The 22,314-nt window shown below is 36.1% G+C and overlaps 1 protein-coding gene across 11 annotated transcripts; it reads right to left on the bottom strand.

The window, feature by feature from the left end:
- Nucleotides 1-872: 872 nt before the first annotated feature.
- LOC120089906 lies at nt 873-5,655 on the bottom strand. Of its 11 annotated transcripts, none has more exons than XR_005485419.1 (7): nt 5,294-5,655; nt 4,704-4,746; nt 3,474-4,205; nt 3,243-3,394; nt 2,558-3,165; nt 2,155-2,481; nt 873-2,073 (listed from the first exon to the last, which is right to left on the bottom strand). XR_005485419.1 is itself a non-coding variant. In XM_039047740.1 (6 exons), exons 3-6 carry the CDS (start codon nt 2,627-2,629, stop codon nt 1,699-1,701), a joined length of 699 nt encoding a protein of 232 aa, XP_038903668.1. In that variant the 5' UTR covers nt 2,630-3,165; nt 3,243-3,394; nt 3,474-5,652; the 3' UTR covers nt 877-1,698. The 11 variants fall into 11 exon arrangements, 2 of the variants coding, with proteins under 2 accessions (XP_038903668.1, XP_038903592.1); XR_005485423.1 differs by having other exon boundaries at nt 874-1,519; nt 1,618-1,705; nt 1,781-2,073; nt 3,474-5,655; XR_005485473.1 differs by having other exon boundaries at nt 877-1,519; nt 1,618-1,705; nt 1,781-2,073; nt 3,474-5,652.
- Nucleotides 5,656-22,314: the final 16,659 nt, after the last annotated feature.

The following is a 22,314-nucleotide window of genomic DNA, read 5'->3' on the forward strand; positions in this document are numbered from 1 at the left end:
TTCATACTTGTAACAAAAATGGATCATATTGAAAACAAAAAACAATAACTTCATACTCTATCAATCTTCATACTTGTAACAAAAGTGGATAACAAATACTCTCTCAATCTTCATACATATAACAAAAAACAATGACTTCATACACTGTCAATCTTCATACTTGAAATAAAATGGATAATAAATACATATCTCAATCTTCATACGTGTAAAAACAATGACTTCATGCTCTCTCAATCTTCATACTTGTAACAAAATGGATAACAAATACTCTCTCAATCTCATTCTCTCTCACAATCTTGCTCTCTCTAAACATCTCGCTCTCTCTCAACATCCCGCTCTCTCAATCTCGCTCACTCTTACAATCTCGCTCTCTCTTACAATCTCGCTCACTCTTACAATCTCGCTCTCTCTCAATCTCGCTCTCTTTTACATTCTCACTCCCAATCTTGCTCTCTCTTACAATCTCGCTCTCTCAATCTCTCTCTCTTTCATAATCTCACTCTCTCTCAACATCTCGCTCTCTCAATCTTTGAACTTTGAACCTTGAACCATATAATGTTCTAAGCTCAATTATGCATGTTCTGATAAAATTCTGATGTAGAACTTTGAACTTTGAACTTACATGTTCTGATAAAATTCTGATACTGATAAGAACAATCGCAGAACACATCCAAAACCAATTATACAATGAATGTTTTTACAGAACACATACTTGAAACAAAATGGATAACAAACAAAGATTATACAATGAATGTTCTTTCAATTGGATGTGTTGTATAATTGGCTTTGGATGTGCTCTGTTCTGATATTGATAAAATTCAAGTATACAATGAAAAGAGCAGTAGCCAGGTGTTATGATAAAATTCTGATACTGAACTTTGAACTTTCATAAAAAATGTATGTTCAATTATACAATGAATGTTTTTACATACATAAAAAAAAAAATGAATGTTTTTACAAAGAATAAAAAATACAATGTTACATATAAAAAATATGAAGTGTTTGCCCATAGCTGACATGCTAATTGCATCCTATATTCACTCATCTTCTCCTGAGTGATTACGGATGGACCAGCACCAGTCACCAGGTGTTCCAGAAGTTTTATTGCGAAGATGCCACAATCAAGCGACCCGTGTTGTATATCGGCGTTCTAAGGTCGCGAGATTTTCCAATGGGCTGTGGACAGGTCCGGTTTCAATCAATCCACGTCACAGTAGTGAATAGGGATGGTACTGTGACCGTCAATGGCTCTAGCTAATTCACCAACTTTGTCATTAGTGTGTATGATGGAAGTGAATCGAATACGAATATGTGGCCTCTGTTAATGTCTATGGCAAGAACCATCCAGTGTTCACTGATATTCATCGTCGTGTAAACAAAATCCACATGCCCATTTGACATCAAATTTACCGATGACGTAGTCCTTGTACGTGTCTTCATCTTCCCAAGCTAGGGCAGCCTCCAGGAATGACTTATTCTTTATTCTTTTAAATACCCCACCATGAGCATTGAGGTGACTCTGTTAAATAAAATGAGAAGTTAAGTAAAGAAGTAAAGACCAGGAAACTTAACGAAATGAGAAGTTAAGAAACGAAATATCAAAATTTAATGTTACACCAATTGGCAAGATGGTGAACTTATGCATGTACATGTCAGGCCGGGTATAAAATTTATCTTTCATAAAATAAAATAAAGTGTTTATGGTCTGCACAAAAAAAGAATATGTCAGTAAAAGTACACGATAGCCAACATGTAACGACGTAAAGGCTAGGACACTTACATCGCACTCGACAACGAATTCGGGGTAATCAATTCCTTGAAGAATTGTTTGTTGAGTGGTTTGAAGGAGTTCTCTCGAACCTCGTTGTTTGTATTGTCGTCCGAGATCCAACCCATCATTTCTGTCATGATATTGTGTGGAATGGGGTGTGCTACATTATATGTGACGATCGATCTGAATGTTGACGTAGCTACACCTGGGAGAGGATGTTTAGCCACACTTTTCTTCTTTGCTTGGGCTGGGGGTGTATATTTGTCAACTGGTTTTCTCTTACGACTAATTCTTCGAGAATCCTACACAAACAGATAACAAAACGTTACTCATCAAGAAATATAAAAATATAAACAAAGATTATTGATCAATAAATTACTCACCAGTGGAACTCCTTCTGTGGTCGTAACAATCCCAGAAGTGGCTGCCTCCGAGATGCTAGACATGTCAGCCTCTGTAGGTGGCATGGTGAATAAGGCAGACATATCGGGCTCTGTCTGTGGGACGTTGACCTGTATAGGTTCGACGTCAATCGGTGATGACGTGGTAATGGTGGTATCGAGCTGTACAGGGGGGTTGGGAGTAGGTGAAGGGGTGGTATCGGGCTGTAGAGGGGGGATGGGGATGGGAGTGTCAGACGCAAGTGCAGTTCGTATCAGGCTCCCGAGATGGGATGGGTGACCTGGTCGTTCCTCATTCACCGTGGAACCCTTCAATTAGTAAAGGAAAATTGTGAATTCACGAACACGTAAAGCTAAACACATAAAGAAATAAAAGGATGCAAACCTTGTGCATAGACTGCAATAATGAAAGGATGGTCGACAATTGCCCTTTCATTTCAGTCATGTTTTCCTCCATACTGGAGACACGACTATCTAAACCCGATTATCGGCCATCCAACTCGATAGTGCATTGTCAATGGACCGCAGGTACGAATAACTAGACTCGTCTGCATTGGCTCCCTCCCTGCGGTGGGCAGGACACTCAGGACACTCCTCATCCACAGGACGCTCTGTCCGAAGTCTGCATGAATGACATCAACTTGGTTCAACTCGTCCTCCTCGCGTACGTTCCCATCATATCATTGAACATATCATCACTACGTGTGTATGTCCTCCTTCCACCCTTCCTTTCACCCTTCCATATTCAGCATCCTCGTGCTTAGAATGCTCAGGATCATCCCCTCCCTCCACCTTGACAACCTTATATTGGCATCTCCACGATGGTCATCGTCGTGTCTTTCACTCTCGGGACTACCCCCCTCACTCGTCGACTTGAGCCACTTTCAAAACTATCATCATTCGCACCTAGCTCAAATATAGGTCTTCGTTCCACCGGGTATCCCGAAACTCCTCTTCAGCATTTGACATCACAGTGCCCTCTTTAACCTTTATCTGCATTAACAACCCAGTAAACTGGTTAGTGTCAATTTAACAACCAGATAAACATGTTATGCATAGAGTAAACTTACATTGTTAGACTCGAATTATCGTCCCTCTCGAGTACTTTGAAGGACACTGAGTGGGAGCATGACCATCGTAATATGCGGGGCAAAGCCACCTTGCTCCCTCGCTCCGCAATGTTCCCAACTATCGATGAAGCTAGGATCTCGTACGTCCATACCTAAATAAAATTTTAAATATATTAAGAACAATAGTAATGTTAGATCAAATAACACGATTAATATGTTAATCAAATTTACCTGAAACGCTTGTGGAAATCCACGTAAGGAGTACTTCACAACGTAGTTTTTATTTGATTTGACCCTCATCTTGTAAAGACTGCTCTTGTCATTCAAGGCAGTCTTTAAGGCATCCAATGTCCTCTCCCAGATAATGGTACCCCAATCAAGACTATTGTAGTACTCCAAGCTCTGAACGTCCTTGAAACGTTTGAGGTCGACTGCATTTTTCTGCTTGTTTTTCCCCATCATTGCGACCTCAGTGTAGTAAACTAGGCTGATCTTCACAGCATCATCATCGTTTTCAAACTCTAAGTCCTTGTATTTTTCTTCGAGTTCACGAAGGTGTAAAGTGTCTTTCGTCACTCGATTGCCAAAATACTTGATGGCAAGTTCATATGAGGACTGTTGGTTTCGATCAACTCGTGATGGGGATTGCCACAAACCAGTCATCACCAAAAAGTCATCCTTCGAAAAGGTGACAAGCTTCCCACAGACAGCGAATGTCATTGAGTCTGATTTTGTCCTCTTCACTTCTCTGAGCAACATGTGATGGACAATTGGGCTATTGAACACCATATCAACGTCAACAAATCTTCCAAAAACTGTTCTCTTAAACATGGCCAACTGCGTTGGCGTGAGCTTCTCTTTGACAATCTTGTTTGCATTGGCAATGTGGGCCAAGCTGGTTACTTGACCGGGAAATCTATCACCTTCAGCTATTCTAAAATGTGTAGTCATCTTAAATCACTTCTACATTTATTAATAAATTCAATCAGTAAACTCCTTCAGAAAAAAATGTAAAAAAACGTTCTATTTAAATCTCGCTAGAATTGATCTCACTAGCATCGCTCTCGCTAGAATGGATCTCGCTGGCATCGCTCTCGCTAGAGTGGATCTCACTGGCATCGCTCTCCCTAGAGTGGCTCTCGCCGATGTCGCTCTCTCTCACAATCTCGCTCTCTCCAATGTCACTCTCCCATCTCTCCAATGTCACTCTCCCTTATCTCCCTCACATTCTCTCTTTTTACTCTTCTTCAACCACATAACACATCAAAAACCAGAAAAACAAACAAAAAAACCATAGGTTCACTTATCTCTCCGGTGTCGCTTTCTCCGGCGTCGCTCTACCGATTTCACTCTCACCTATCTCGCTCACAAACTCTTTCTACTCGTCTTCAACCACAAAACACATCAACCACAAAAAACCAAAAAAACAAACAAAAAAACCATATTGAAAGAAAGACTTACCGATAAGATTCGATTGAAAGCCAGAAGTAGAATCGTTTGCAAACTGGAAATAGTTTTTTTTGTTTATGAGAAATAAATTCGTTAGCCTTGGAAATTTTGAATGAATAATAGTTTAGTTTTGGTAGATTTTCTCAATAAAAAGGTAAGAAGACGAAGTAAGGGCAAATTAAGTAATTTGGTAAGGCGATGACATCAAGGTCAATTAGACATTATTTTTTAAAAAATGGTCCATTGACATTTTGGACCCATACAAATTTCTCCTAATATTTACTAGGGATGGGTTGGGTTATTTTTTGGACACCCAAAAATTGAGTGGGTGGGTCAGATTGTCTATCAAATAGGTCTCTAAACATTTTGGACCTGTACAAATTTCTCCTAATATTTATTAGGGATGGGTTGGATTATTTTTTGGACAACCCAAAAATTCAGTGGGTGGGTCAGATTGTTTATCGAATAGGTCTCTGATTTAATCCTTAAAATTCGGATTGAATTGAGTTTTCGGTTGAAAGAAGTAGATAAATGAAGTAGAATAACGAAGATTATTCACGAAAGAAGTAGACTAGCGAAGTAGACGAAAGAATCAAACTTACCGATCAAAAGAAGTAGATAAATGAACGAAACGGTTGAAGCTAACGAACAAAAGTAATTCGGGTTGAAGCAGGCGAACGGAACGACTGAAGAAACTAACGAACTGCACGACTGAAGTGAAAGACCACTGGTACTGGTCCAGAAAATCGAAAGAGGATAGAGACGAAAGGCAGACAAAAGCGAAACTTGAAAGAGGGAAAGCCGGGGAGGTAAACAACACAGCAGACGGAAATCGAAGTTGATGTCGAAGATTTGAAAGAGGGACGAAGGGGATGGGACTCAGTCTGAAAGAGAGACAGCGAACAAGGGAGAGGGACTTTGTAAAGGAGCGGCTTCGGCACCACAGAAACCCTAAAACCTAAAAAGTTGTAATATATATATATATATATATATAGGTAGGTAGGTATAATTTTAATAATTCGGATTAGGTTGAGTCAACACAAATTTTTAAAAGATATAACCCGAGACCCAACCCAATCCAAAAAAACTTAAAAAAAATTAACTCAATTCAATCAAAATTTAAAATTAACCTAACTCTACCTTTATAATTTTGAGTTGGATAGTCTGGATTGTCGGATCATTTGAACACCCCTAATATTTATCCATACAAAGTATATTATATTAACCAATAAAAAAAATTATATTATATGAATATTTAATATTTTTAGTACATGAATTTATAAAAATAGTCTTAAGTAATTTTAGAAAACAATTATATTGAATAATATTTTAAAAAATATTTGATATTTTGAATATACATGTGTGTTACACGTGGTAAAAATACTAATAGTATATAGTTAATTAAAAATATTATTTATAATTAAAATATATAATATTGAGATATAAATATTTGAATAAGATTCAAATATTATTCACATGAATTAGATTCATATAAATATTATAGGTTAAAATTAATATAAATATGATTCATATTAAAATTATAAGTTAGATGAGAGATTGGTTTTTTTAATAGGATTTAAACCATATTAAATATATGATATTTAAATGATTGATTAATTAAATATTAATTAATCTTATTAATTTAGTTATATCTTAAAGTAGTTTAACATATAATTTAAATTAATTAAAATAACTCCACATAAGTGGAGAGTTATTTTTCAAAAAAATAACTCCCACTTCATCTCTCATTTAAAAAAAAAAGAAAAAAGAAAATAAGGTCTTGAAAGAAAAGAGAGGAGGTTTTGAGAGAGTGATCATTAAAAGAAATATTGTTTTTCTCTGACAAGAATTCTTTAACCACTCTCTCTTAAATCTCTCTGTCTTTTCTTTCTCCCAAAAGCAGAATGGTGACTACGCTTCCTATCTTTTATTTGAGAATAACAAAGGCTCCAAGTGGTGGTGTCTTGTTCATTAGGTATACTACAATAATTTGGACCTTTTCTGACGTTGAAAACCATCGGGATTAGGTGAAACGAGAAGAGGACCTTTCTACGTAGATTTCTATTATTAGTGCAGAAGAGTTCTACGGTTTTTTAGAGAGCAAAAACAAGAAGATGTTTTCTACAAGGGTAAGCAATCTTCTTCTTCCATTTCTTTTTAGAACCACATGCTTATAGGTTTTATAATGTTTATCTTTTGTATAATTCTGTATGAATTTTCTCTGTATTTTGTGTGTTTCAAATTGAATTTTGATTGTAGGGCGTTCACGCGCTTCCGCGAGGAATTTGATTCCTTCATTAAGATCCAAAATAAGTTAGATAATCTGAAACATGTTTCTAGGACTTACACTCTTACATGGGGTGGAGATATGAAATTTAAGATTGAAAGACGTAATGATCAATATTCTATTGATGTAGATAAAAGAGAATGTAATTCTAGATGGTTGGATTTGACAGGAATACCTTTCCATCATGTTTTCAATGTATACTCTACCTAGAAAACGGCTCGAAGAATTTGTGCATGACTAGCACTCTAAAGAAACATTGATGAAAATGTATTCATTCTTTTTAAAACCTATTAATGGATCAAACTTATGGCCTAATCAAATTATGACTCGATACAACCACTAGTAATACGAAGGCCACTAGGAAGACCAAGACGACAAAGGAAGAGGGATGTGGATGAGGCTTCTTCCTGATGATTTAAGTGTTGTGGATCAACTATTTGATGTAGTAAATGTAAAGGTGTAGATCATAATTCTCGATCATGTGAAGGATAGATGGCTAGGAGGAGGAAGCAAACTAAAGGAGAAACAACTTTCATCAGATTCACTATCGTAAACAAGGTAAATAACTTATTCAATTCATTATGTAATCTTTTTAATTTTCAATTGTCTTCATGTAACTTAAATGCATTTATCGTGTCTAAAATGGAGATTCTTCACAACCTCAAATTTCTGGAGCTACATCAACCCAAGACTAAAAAATGGCTCAACATTCAGAATTAACCACACAACAACGATAGGAATCAACCTTTATTTTGTAGCAAATGGAAAAATTCTTTGGAGACTTTTTCAAATCGAACTTTTTGGACCCCACATTATGCACTAAGTATTTTATTTTGTAAAAGGGGTGTTTTGTTAACCTCTTGTTGGTAATTTGAGAATGTTAAGACCACATACAATCTTGGTATACTGTCTTTTAATGCTTTGGAATGTTGTCTTTTGTATATATCGAAGCCAAGATATTTCATGTTGTATTTATTTTGGAATTAAAATTATGAATATGTTGAAATTTTATACTTTATTGCTTTGTGTGTGTAACAAAAAGAACCGAAGGTTGTCGTCTTCTTTCTGTTTTGTTTGTTGTAACCACCAGAGCTTCTTCTGTTAAAAATGAGAGCCTGTATAAAAGGTAAAAAGAATGAGAGAGTAACAGAGAGCGAGAGCATTGATTTTGTAAAGAAGTTTGAAAGAAGCAGCAATAAAAGATATCCTCCCCCCTTCTTTTTGCACAGTGGATATAGACATTTGGCCGAACTACTTAAATTCTTGTGTTCTAGATTTTTCTTAAGTATTGTCTACACGATCGTTTAGCTTATCTTGTATCGTCTAAACTATCATCTAGCTCCACTTTGCATCATCTATACGATCGTCTAGTTCCTCAACTATCATCTACACGATCGTCTAGTTCCACTCAACTATCGTTTACACGATCGTCTAATGTTTCTTATTATCGTCTACACTATTGACTATCATCTTGTTCCTCTGAGCATCGTCTACATGATTAAGCTTGCATGCAGGCAGACGATTGAAGTTTTGAAGCTTAAAGGATATAGTCTTCCCTGAGTCTTGAAGTGAGATAGATCGTTTATGCTGAGTAGTGTGGGCCAGCAAAGAAGAAAATTATAGTTAATCTAGGGTCACAAGTGGTATCAGAGCTCGGAGAATAAATCAAGACTGATTTAAGATTTGAATTCTTGCATACAAAAATTCAGACAAGTCAATCTTGAAATTGAAGAATGGCAACAACCAGGTTTGAAATTAAAAAGTTTGATGGAAAGACAAATTTTGAATTGTGGAAAGCTAAGATCAAGGCAGTATTGGGACAACAGAAGTCTGGCCATCACAGACCCAACAAAATACCCTGAAATACTCACAGATGTAGAAAAAGAGACAATAGAGGTAAATGCCTATAGAACTATTGTTTAAAGGCAAATAGTTGACCAACAAACTGCTTATGATCTCTAGAACAAATTAAATGAGATTTATCTCAACAAAGATCTTTCTAATAAAGATTTCTTGAGGGAAATATTCTTCACATATAAGATGGATGCTGCAAAATCCCTCACTGAAAATTTGAACGAATTCAAGAGAATGTCATCAGAATTCAGATCAATAGGAGACAACATTGAGGAAGAAAATGAGGTTTTTATCCTACTAAACTCCTGACCAGACTCGTTTAAAGATGTTAACACGACAATGAAGTATGGTAGAGAAAGGATCATTACTGAAGCAATTATTTTAGTAATCAGAGTTAGAGAGCTAAAATTACAGATGAGCAAGAAAGATCAACAAGGAGGAGAAGGTTTGTTTTCAAAAGGGGAAATAAAGAACAACGGGAAGGGCAAACAGAATGGGGGTGACAAGTCAAAAATCAAGTGTCATTTTTGTCACATACTTGGACACATGAAGAAAGGTTGTTGTGCCTTGAAGAGAAAATTGAACCAATAAAACAAATAAGGAAAACAGATAGAGGCAACTGTAGGGGAAAATTCCCTTGTGTATTCAGATGCCTTGGCGGCAACTGAAGAGTGTGCTGAGCAGAATTCTATGGAGGCTCAAGATTGGGTTATAGGTTTTGGTTGTTCAGTCCATATGATACCATCTAAAGGGTGGTTTTGTACCTACAAGAAGTGGAATGGAGGACTGATTTACATGGGAAATAATAATACCTGTAGGGCAGTTGGTATTAGGTATGTTTCCTTGAAGTTACAAGATGGTTCAATGAAGTTAATCAAGAATGTGAGGCATGTTCCTACCTTGAAGAAAAATCTTCTATCATTGGGGATGTTTGACTCCATTGGTTGCGAATATAGAGGAGTTGGAGCCACCTTTGAGATAATCAAAGACTTAAAGGTGGTGTTGGTGGCTACTAAAGTAAATGACTTGTATGTCATTAAGGATGTGCAGATGACACAGTCAACCTTGATGGATTCAGATGAAGATCCTGCAGAGGATGAGCTCTGACACACGAGGCTATCCTATATCAATGTGAAAGGGTTGCAAGTTCTTTCCAAACAAGGGATATTTCCTAAAGGGATTGGAGATAGCTTGAAGTTTTGTGAACATTGCATCCTTGGCAAGGCAACTAGGCAAGGCTTCCATAAAGGACAAACTACTACAAAAGAGATACTTGAATATGTGCATTCTGACCTATAGGGTCCAACACACTTTCTTTCACTAAGTGAAGCAAGGTATTTCCTTTATTTTGTTGATGATTATTCAAGAAAGAGTTAGGTTTATTTTCTAAAAACCAAAGATGGAGTGTTTGGGAAATTTAAAGAATGGAAAACCTTGATTGAAAAACAAACCTTTGAATACATTAAACACTTGAGAACTGATAATGGTTTAGAGTTTTGTGGAGAAGAGTTTAACTTGTTTTGCAGAGAGAATGAAATTGTAAGGCATAGAACAGTGAGGTATACACCTCCACAAAATGGAGTTGTTAAAAGACTCAACAAAACAGTGCTTGAAAGAGTGAGATGCCAGCTGTCTAATGCTTTTTTGCCTGAGAAATATTGGGTAGAGGCAATGTCCTACACAGTCTACACTCTAAATAGATATTCACATCAGTCTATTGAGCTGAAAACACCAGAAGAAAGATGGACAGAAAAGCCTCCCAAGTTGGAACATTTGAAATATTTGGGAGTGGAGGGTATCTGCATCAAAGTCAAGGTAAGCTGAAACCAAGGGTTATTAGGTGCATGTTTATAGGTTTTACACCTGAAGTGAAAGGATACAGACATTGGCATCCTATTGAGAAGAGATGTATCAACAGTAGAGATGTTGTGTTCAGAGAAAATGAGATGTTCATGCTATCCGAGCAACAACCTACACCTATGTCTAAGACCAATAGTACAAGGTTTGAGGTGGGGTGGAGTCTCAAAGTGAACAGGGAGCTTCTACTTTTTCTCAGATTCTAGAAGTTAAAGGTGAAGACATTGTCGAGACAAGTGAATTTGTGTCAAGAGAACAAGAAAAGACATAAGGAGACCTACAAAACTACTCTTTAGCAAGGGATAGGACAAGGAGAACCATTGTGCCCCTTGCAATGTATTTAGAATCTGACTATGCTAGTGTTGCTTTGAGTGCTGCCATTTCACTAAGTAACAATGAACCCACTAGTTTTGATGAAGCTACAAACAGCTCTAATGCTAGACAATGAATTGAGGCCATGAATGATGAAATGAGGTCTCTTAATCTAAATGATACCTGTAAACTAGTACCTGTACCTAAAGGGTACAAACTTATTTCATGTAAGTGGATATACAAGTTTAAAAAAGAAATTCCAAGGGTACAAAAGTCTAGATTCAAGGCAAGACTTATTACAAAGGGGTTCACACAAAAGGAAGGGATTGACTATACATAGGTCTTTTCTCCTATTGTAAAACACACGTCCATTAGGCTACTCATCTCCCTAGTTATTCAAAAGGACTTGGAGTTAGACCAATTGGATGTGAAGACAACATTTTTACATGGAATGTTGAATGAAACTATCTATATGAAACAACCTCAAGGGTATGTGAAGAAAGGAGAAGAAGACTTGGTGTGTCTACTAAACAAATCAATCTATGGGCTCAAGCAGTCACCAAGGTGTTGGTATGACAGATTTGATGAGGTGATCTCTAAAATGGGATTCAAGAGAAGCTCTTATCACTGGTGTGTGTATACCAACTTTTGAAAGCTTTCAAGAACCAATGTATGTAATCCTATATGTAGATGACATGTTGTTGGCTGAAAGTTTCAAAGAAGTTTTAGGGCAAGTCAAGGCCCTACTAAAGAAAGAGTTTGACATGAAAGACCTAGGGGAATCTAGAAGGATTCTTAGTATTGAAATCAATAGAGAAAGAAATCAAGATAGATTGTATGTAAGTCAATTTGATTATTGTGAGAAAGTTCTACAGAGGTTCAAAATGGATGGTGCTAAGCCTATTGGCACTCCCCTTGCACCTCATTTTAAACTCTCAGCTGCTAATAGTCCTAAGAGCACAGATGAGGATCACATTAACCATATGAAGGCAATTATCTACTCCCAGCCAGTGGGATCATTGATGTATCTAATAACTTCAACCAGACCAGATCTGTCCTACGCTAAGTTAGGTCAGTAGATACATGGCCAATCCTGGTAAACGATATTGGGAAGCAATTAAATGGATACTAAGGTATCTTTGTTCATTAAAGGAAGCTCGAATCTTATACAAACAGAATGACCCCTCTAATGATGAAATGTATGATTATGTGGATGTGATTATGTAGGGGATCTAGATAGGAGACACTTACTATCTGGATATGTTTTCCTATGGGAAAACAATCTAATAAATTGGAAAGAAAGTCTGCAATCTGTTGTGGCCCTATCTACAACAGAAGCTGAGTTTATTGAAGGATCTCAAATCGAGAGTTCCATGAGTGAGTTTAGATCACTCCGATTTCACAGTGACTGGAATATAAATGATATACATGCTATACTAACAGCTATGCATATTAAACTCAACAACAACATGCTCAGAATACGATAAAACATAGAGAAAGGGGTTCACACCAGAGGAAGACGATCTTCGTTTGTGTAAACCCATAGCAGAGGAAAACTCCACCTATCTACTAGCACCCGGCGAGTCTCTCGACTGTTACTGCACGATTCGAACGTACACGAACAAGACTTCAGGGACAATACCACCACAAGGGAAACCCAGGTATCCTCGACGTCAACAACCTAGAGAGTGGGCTCTGGTGAGTTTGGTAGAAGATGGAAGAGAAGATTTTGTGTAGACAACAAGTGCGTATGAGAAGAACTCTACTATCGTATAGCAAGGACGCTTATCGTATAGTAAAACTACATGATCGTTTAGGAAAAACTGGACGATCGTTTAGGAAAGTGGTATACGATCGTTTAGAGAACGCATGAACTAGACGATCGTTTAGACGAATGAGAATCTATCGTACAGGCTCTCGGCGATCGATCTTTCACGGTTTCTTTTAGGGTACAGGGTCTCAAAGCGACTAAATTAATTAATCAAAATGAAAACAATTTTCAATCTTTAACCCGTCGGTTACCTTAACCTTCGCGGCCCCCACGTTCCCACGTTCATACGTGAATTAATTGGTTAATTATTAAATAATCAATCAATTAATTTATTTAATAAATATAATCATATTATATTTATATCCTATAGTTTGATATCATATATCTACTATAGTATTTTTCTTTTACTTGATATAAATCATATTTATATCTAATTTCCTCCAAAATAATGTATATCATACATTTAGCCAATTATATCATATATAATTAACTAGTCCAATTATATTATATATAATCGAACTTCCTCTTGTCAATTTGAACATTTGAAATTAACCCAAACACTGGTTCTTGAATTTATCCAAGCTACCCAGGGGACCTAATGGACCTGTGGCTCGAAGTTCTAACGATCCGTGAATAGCTGACTAAACTCTTTAGCCATGAGATCTACTATTCGTTAATTGTCAGGCATTCCACTAAAAACCAATAGCTGAACTCTTCTTACCACAGATATATTTTTGTGTCCATCGGATATAACCATTCATGAGTACGATGACCCTTCACAGATGCTCGTAAGTACAGTTGGGCCAAATTACCATTTTGTCCCTGTAGTTACATCTCACTCCTTAAGTATCACTGATTCCTCTAATGAATAATATAACATAGTCCAATCATGTGTGAACACCTCTCGGACCAAGAGAAGGTGTGTGGTGCCACATCGTTCAAGCCTCAAAATCAACCCTTAAGGGAGCCATCTATCTACTTACTTCTACCTTAGGGAAGGAGTAAATTCCATCTTATATAGTTGAGTTCCCAGCTCCCAAATCGGACGTCTCCTCAAAATGGTAGGTTTGAATCGGCGACTTGGCCACTCACACCCATACAAATCAAAGGATCGTCCTCAATGGCAGGAGTTCCCAACTCACTCAGGATTGAGGTCATGTTACCTATGGTCATCCTAGTGAAAAGAAGTCTCTGTCATGAACGATGTTATATAACGAGACATTAGCACTTCGTGGTCAGGTCTTATACAAACTCTTTGTATAGGACGCCCCCGCTCACATGTCCCCAACACGAATGATCAGGATCAAATCATCTGTGGCAAGTCACAACACTTGTGACCATTTCATAAAGTGGGCCGTGTCCGTAGCATTACCATGATAAGGTTTTCCTCCTCTATCCATATACTATAGACCATTTTGGTTATCACTCAAGACATGATCCACTTGTATGTCACCACATACATGCTTGAGTCACATACAGATAATCAGGGATTTTATGTTTATTGGTTTTTGGTAAAGCAAATAAAACAAGTAAATGAGCAAAACAACAAGGTGTGAAGTAAATATCATATATTAACAATCACAGGTGTTCGTATATACTGTTTACAAACTACAGAACATGAGACTTTAGGGCATCAACCCCAACATTTATAGCTCTGTCTGAGGCTGTCAAAGAAGGTTTATGACTGAAGGGATTACTAAACGATTTCAGCATTACACAAACTAAAGTGAGAATATATTGTGACAATCAGAGCACAATCTACTTGTCCAAAAATCAACAGTTTCACAACAGAACTAAACACATTGACATCAAGTACCATTTTATCAGGCAGGAGATTGAGAAAGGGGAAGTTGAGGTAGTAAAAATACATACCTCAGATAGTGCGACTGATATATTGACCAAGACAGTTCCTCAAAGCAAGCTTAGTCATTGCTTGGACCTCCTTAGGTTTGAGTTACCTGAAAAAGTTAGCTCAAGATCAGTTCTACAAGCAAAAAAGGAAAGGTTCTCTAAATGTTTACAAAGGTGGAGATTGTAATAGAAAGAACCGAAGGCAAAAGAAGTAGAAGGTAGTTTATCGTTGTCATCTTCTTTCTATTTTGTTTGTTGTAACCACCAGAGCTTTTTTCGTTAAAAATTAAAGTCGTATAAAAGGTGAAAAGAATGAGAGAGTAGCAGAGAGCGAGAGCATTCATTTTGTAAAGAAGTTTGAAAGAAAAAACAATAAAAGATACCCTCCCTTTTTACACAATGGACATAGGCCTTTAGCCGAACCACTTAAATTCTTGTGTTCTTTCTTTCTCAATGATCGTCTAGCTTTTTCTTAAATATCATCTACACGATCGTTTAGTTCCTCTTGCATCGTTTAAACGATCGTCTAGCTCCACTTTGCATCGTCTATACGATTGTCTAGTTCCTCAACTATCATCTATACGATCGTCTACTCAACTATCGTTTATACGATCGTCTAGTGCTTCTTAGCATTGTCTAAACGATCGTCTAGCTCTACTTTGCATCGTCTATACGATTGTCTAGTTCTTCAACTATCATCTACACGATCGTCTAGTTCCACTCAACTATCGTTTACAAGATCGTCTAGTGCTTCTTAGTATCGTCTACACTATCGAACTATCGTCTAGTTCCTCTAAGCATTGTCTACACGATTCAGCTTGCATACAGGTAAACGACTGAAGTTTTGAAGCTTAAAGGATACAGTGTTGCTTGAGTCTTGAAGTGAGGTAGACCGTTTATGCTGAACAGTTTGGGCCTGCAAAGAAGAGAATTATAGTTAATCTAGGGTCACAGTGTGGTTACGTATGTCTTAACTCTTCCTGATTAGTAATTAAGAAGACGACTAATGAAAATGTTTAACCATTTTTTATCTCCTATAGTGAATGTTCCGAGAAGAATTTCCACAAATTTAAGACCTTAATATTCCAAATCATTCAACCCTGGCCATTGAAAATTCTAGAAAGTTTTCATTTGAATAACAGAGACTAAAAGAAATGCATGGAGCAAAAATTTTCATAAAAAAGGAGTAAGAAAAAATTGTAGGCGATGTGTTATTGGTATCTAGTCCGTTCAACCTTGGTCATTCAAATCTTTAATTTCAATTGAAGTTGATTTCAAAATCCTCATTATGCAAACAAAAAACTAGAAAACAGTACTATCAAGCATAGGCATCCTCACGAAGGTTAGAATTCTGAAATTTCTACCAATAATTATTTTTAATGAAAAACTGATATTTTATGGAGAAGAAAAAAAGTATAATGCATAAAAAATTAAAGAAAAATCCCACAGAGAATGAGGCTTCAAAGTCCAAACTAGTGAAGAAAAGAGGAAGGGAAGTTTCTCCAAGGATTAGATAGGAGAGGATAACATGCGGCGACTGGTGGAGGTAGAAGAGGGTTTCAACGTCCGTCGCCGGTTGACCAACCAAAACGTAGAAGGTTCACATCCCATTTTGAAGTTTTTCTACTGCAATTAGGGCTAGATGTATTTTCAAAATTTTTTAAATATTTTAAATAACTTTTCTTTATATTTTAAGTTAAATTTTAATTTAATTTCCAATTAATCTTATAAAAGTGACACATCATCGATAACGTTTAGCATCCACGTCAGCACATAACAGTTTAATAAGCATTTCGTTAGCTAAAAGTTACGTCAGAGACTATTTAGAAACATTTAGCAAACGTGAGAGACTAAAGTGTTTGTTTTGAAACTTCGGGGACCAAATAGACATGAATTTCAAACCTCAGGGATCAAAAGTGCATTTTCCTCTTGAATATAAATATGCAATAATGAATTATCCATTATAATAAAATCTAAGGTGATTACATGGAACTTGAATAGTATGTAGTTGACATATAGGTGGATCATATTCAAGTAATAACCTAAAGGGTATATAGTCTATGGATAAGTCGCGTGTCTTATCCTGGTGACAATATGGATACGACCGACTTTGTAAATGTTACAAACTATATGATCCAACTTGTTCATATGGAGACATGCGAGTGGCAATACCTATACAAAGAGTTTGTATAAGACTGAACCGCGAAATAATTATTCTCTATTTGTAATAACATTGACTGAAGAGATTAATATTTCACAAGATTACAATATGTAACTCAATCCCAATCTTAAGTTAGTTATGAACTCCTATCTATGAGGGTTTGTTCTTTGATTTGTATGAGTGAGAGTGGACCAAGTCACTAACAGCAACACGCAAGCGTACGTATCATAGTAATAAAATCCCGAATGAGGTATCGTCCTCAAAGATTAGATCTAAAGATTTGCTAGCTATTGTTAATTGTGAGCTAATTTTATTTGGACAATCGACCAGGAAAGTTCGTTGTTGAAGCTTAATTAAACAAGAAAACAAGACTAAGAATTCAATGAGATAATGAATCTAGGGTGTTGTTTGCTATGAAATTCCAATCAATTATTAACATATGAATCAATTGTTTAGATCGAATGCGCCTAGAAGTCTATGATCAGGATATCACTTTTCAAGTTCAACATGTTATAGTATAATTATACCAAATTGAATCTCTTCCTCACTGTTATAATCATGTCGCATTATGTTCCTTTATTTTCAGCCCCTACTATTCTCTAATTATTCTCATGTATTGTTGAACAATAGATTAATTACTTAGTTCCAGCCAAACTTCTCTTTCTCAAGCAAAAAATTCAGCCTAACGTACATTCGTTTAATGACCAATCAAACATATAGATTCACATGGAGAACTTAAAGTTCAATCACCATACAATTAATTCAAACGTTAATAATCTACTCAAATGAATTTATAGCAATAACAACACCCTATAATTGAGAGATTTAGCTACTCATGTTTCTAAAAACAAAATATCCAAAGCAAAATAAAACATCATAGAAAACAAGAAAGGTAGAAAGATAAGTAATGCAATCTCCCTTCACCACCCTTGTGACACGATCTTGATCTCTAGAATTTTGTTGTTGAGTTCTGGATCAATCTCAGCAATGGCTCGATCCTCCAAATGATTCTCTCTCAAATAGGTAAAAAATCTCACGAATTGGCTCTCCTCTCACCAATAGCAGAAGACCTGTTTTATAAGCAGCACTCGCAGTGTCGCAACGCTATCAACAGAATTGCAGCACTGGCATAAGTAACAGGTGCATTTCAATTCATAGCATCGTGATGCTATCAGCAGCATTGTAATGTTGCGTTGTTTTCTTTAACTCTCTAGTCTTTAGCGTAGCTACGCTCTGGCCTTATGCTCCTTTTTGTTTCAACACTTAGCAAATGATGAACTTATTCCTTCACTTCTCTTTGCATTGGATGGTCTTGGGGTCCTTGTTTTTAGACATTTGCACCAATTTTCATCCAAATAAGCTCAACTTGCTCTGATGACCGAGTTTCTTGAAATGAACTAATTCAACCACGTCAAATCACACAAACTAGAAATATTAGCTTCAAATCTGAAGGTAAGAAAAGCACGTTTCAGGTGTTTTTCAGTCACTAACTTAATAAGTCTACCATTTTTTGGGCTTGACCGAGTGGGGAGTTGAGAACATAATTATACAAGATGAAACTCACTCTTTCTTGCCTTAGGGTAAGGAGATGAATAGCTCTCTTAAGTGCTGAATCAAGGTCTTGAATAATGGGACCTCACCCTTTTACTAGCCTGGAAGGAACTTGGTTTATGATTGGACCATAAACAAATTGTTCATTAGAGAATCAATGGTACTTAAGACAGAGAGGTAATTGCATGGGTAAAACAATAATTTGACCCAGCTATAATTACGAACAACTCGTAAAGAACGACTTATTTATAATGGTTGTATCCTACTCAACATGTTCTATAGTGCATAAGAGTGCAACTATGTGTCTATAGTAGTTTGCCTCAAGTTAATGAACGTTGGTTAATTTAATTAAAGAGTTTAATTAGTTAACCTCAGACCATTGGAGCTTATAATTATAGGTCCATTAGGCCCCCCTGCTAGCTCACAACGGATTAACAAGAACCAACAATTTTGAAAGAATTTGAAATGTTCAAATTGATTAAGGAAATTTATGTTAATTGTCTATGATACAATTAGTATAATATATTATAACATAAAGTTTAGTTTGAATGAGATTAAAAAAAATTTAAATAATATGGATAAGATTCATATTAAAGCTATATGTTAAAAGTTAATATGGATGAGATTCATATTAATATTATAGGTTAAAAGTTAATGTGAATAAGATTCATATTAAACTGTAAGTTATGAGAGAGAAGTACATTTGAATAGGATTCAAATGTATATTTAATTAAATATGAGATATTTAATTAATTAATTAAGTTAAATAAAAAAAATTAACTCCCTTGCAGTTAATCGCTTCTGCTATGGAATTCAATCTCTTCAAGAAGTTGTTTTAAATTCATAGAAAATTGGTCGATGTTAACATGATGTGTCTGCATAGTTTAAGGCAGTTTATCCATGGGTTGAAACCTTATTTGAATTTCTTCTATTATATTATTTTTTATCTTTATTATTTGCAAACAACATCAAAATCATTCATTTTATTCGTTACCATTTGGTTTACATCAAAAAGCTCTTTCTTGGAAAAAATAAATTGCATAAATTTTGAGGTCTCGAGCTAAATCACGATTTGGTTTAATTCACACGAATTTGTGGGGACCCGCCCCTATATTATCAACTAATTATTTTCGGTACTGTCTCGTTTCTTGACGATTTTAGGAGCTACTTATGGGTTTACCCTTTGAAGCTAAAGAGTGATATATTAGCAGCATTTGAGCACTTTGTGAATTTAATCAAGACACAGTTTAACATAGAAATTAAATCATTGTAGTCTGATAACAATGAAGAGTATGTTATATCCATCAATGGTGCAAGTACATAATAATTATCTCTCGCTTTTCTTGGCCTCACACATTATCACAGAATAATAGGGTAGAACATAAACACAAACAAATTGTCGAAATGAGCCTTACTTTTTAGCCCAAACTTCGTTAGCTCTTCAATATTTGTGGGATGCATTTACAATTTCAACATCCTTGATCAATGGTCCTTCAGCCACAGTTCTTCAAGATAAACTTCCTATGGAACTAAGGTTTGATGGAGAATTTAATTTTTCACGATTGAAGAACTTTGGTTTCACTTGCTTTCCATGTTTGAGGTCATATCGAACACAAACTCCAATACCATTATGAAAAGTGCGTCTATTTGGGACATAGTACCTCGTATACAAGATAAGAGTGTGTAAATGCCTCTGGAAGAGTATTCATTTCTCGACATGTCAAATTCAACGAAGAGGAATTTCCCTTCTCCACTGGGTTCAGTTTTCATCCAATCCTTCGCAACAACCCAGCCCAATCTCCTAAGGCCCAAGATCTCCCAGCTCAATCTCTTATGTCACCTATACTTGAGAGTCTTTCTTGGGATATCTCCCCAGATGCTCAGACATTTTGTATCCCACTTTGTCTCCAAAACGGTCCATCTTCTCCAATGGGCTAAACTGAAAAACCACCTGAAGCCCATTACCCATGCCTCACAACCCATATAACCCATTCCCCTCACCCATGTGTTTGCCCAATAGCTTGTTACTCACAACCCAACTCTAAGTCATATTAGAGTTGATGCCCTAAATCTCATGGTCTTGTAGTTTGTAAACTGTATTTGTACAAATATATTATTTGTTAATAAAATAAGTGTTATTTTATTTGACTTTTAGTTGCATTGACCCAAAAACCAATAAACTAAGAGGTTATTAAATGAAGCTTAAACATGTATGTGGAGACATACAGGTGGATCATGTTTAAGTGATAACTGGAAAGGTTTGTAGTAAATTAATAAGGTTGGGTACTCTATCCGAGTGACACTACAAATGCAACCCGCTTTGCAATTGTTACAATCATTGTAAAGTGTTACAAATGATCTGATCATGATCATTCATGTAAAATTATGTGAGTGGATATATCCTATACAAGGAGTTTATATAAGATGAAACTACAAAATGAATAGTCTTTCTTTATAACACCATTTCTAAAAGAGACTTACATTTCATCAGGATGACCATAGGTGACTTCACCTTAATTCTAAGTGAGCTGTGAACTCCTACCATGAGGGTGGTCTTTTGATCTTCATGGGTGAGAGTGGTCAGATTCGCCGACTCAATATGCCTACTATTCTCGAGATTCATCTAATAGGAGAGCTGGGTGAAGGAACTCTTATCAAAGAGAACCCATGAACGGAAGCACGATCAATCCAAATTCATTGTGACTGAATTACAAGCATTCACAAACATACAAACCAGTTATGCATCTATTAACAAATTACGGCATGCTTTAGTAACTAATAACAAAAGGGATGAGAGACATACCTTTGAAGAATTTTTCTTCTACAGATCTCTCGCTCTCGTGAATACCTTGGACAAAAATATCTCACTCTCGCCCAGATCGTGTACCTAATCGTCTACTAGTCAGAAATAAACTTCTCCACAAACAAGTAACCTCTTGGACACCACCACTCAGTAACCTTGGTATTCTCAGAGTGAGAATCTAGGAGGTGTGGGCTCTGTTATGAATTTGGTAGAGGGTTGGAGGAAACAACGATCGAACTATACGACAAAGCAAGTGGGAGATTATACTGTCTATCGTATAGATTTTGTGCTTGATTATTTAGTAAAACTCAGAAGGTACATGATCGTTTAGGAAAAACAGGCTTGATCATTTACACGATCATTTAGAGAATCTCGCTAAGGCACTCGATCGTTTGTAAAACTTTACACGATCGTTTAGTCAAAAGCGCATACACGATTGTTTAGTCTCTCGCTTGGAAGGCTATCGTACAGTCTCTAGTTAGCTAAACTAATAGTAGTAGCACTTAATGAAGCGATTCTTTACAAAAATGAATACATTTTTCATTTTATCCTTCAATTATGAAAACTGAACATAACCTCCCACTTCACGCACGGTTAAAGGAGAAACTGCCTACAATTATTGTATAATTGTTTTAATTATAAATAAATATAATAATTAACTTATCATATTATATTTATAACCTATAGTTTTAATATCACATCATATGTAACATTTAAACTATAGTTCTTTTCTCCTTTACTCGATATAAATCATATTTATATCATATTCCTCCAATTAATGTATCTCATACATCATGTCAACTATATCACATATAATTGAACCAGTTTAATCATATCATATATAATCAAACTCCCTTTTGTCAATTTGAACACTTTAAACTGACCCAAAAATTGATTCTCAACTTGAATCCATTGAGCTACCAAGGAGACCTTATGGAGTTGTAGCTTGAAACTCCAACCGTATGTGAATAGCTGACGAAACTCTTTAGTCACGAGATTTACCATCCATTAACTGTCGGACACTCCACTAAATACCGACAGCTGCATTCTTCTTACTACAGATATATTTCTGTGTTCATCAAATATAACCAGTCAACAATACAATAAACCTTCACAGATGCTCGTAAGTACAACTGGACCAATTTACCATTTTGTCCCTATAATTACATCTAACTC

This window comes from Benincasa hispida, chromosome 1 (genome assembly GCF_009727055.1).
Source record: "Benincasa hispida cultivar B227 chromosome 1, ASM972705v1, whole genome shotgun sequence".
Classification (NCBI taxonomy): domain Eukaryota; kingdom Viridiplantae; phylum Streptophyta; class Magnoliopsida; order Cucurbitales; family Cucurbitaceae; genus Benincasa; species Benincasa hispida.

Bases quoted from the DNA above. Each gene is read 5' to 3' on its own strand.
- LOC120089906 (XM_039047664.1), bottom strand. From the start codon at position 2,629: ATGGAGGAAAACATGACTGAAATGAAAGGGCAATTGTCGACCATCCTT. The intron at 2,074-2,154 runs GTGAGTAATTTA...CTGTTTGTGTAG, and splicing joins CCACAGAAGGAGTTCCACTG to GATTCTCGAAGAATTAGTCG. The intron at 1,520-1,780 runs GTAAGTGTCCTA...TTTATTTAACAG, and splicing joins AATTCGTTGTCGAGTGCGAT to AGTCACCTCAATGCTCATGG.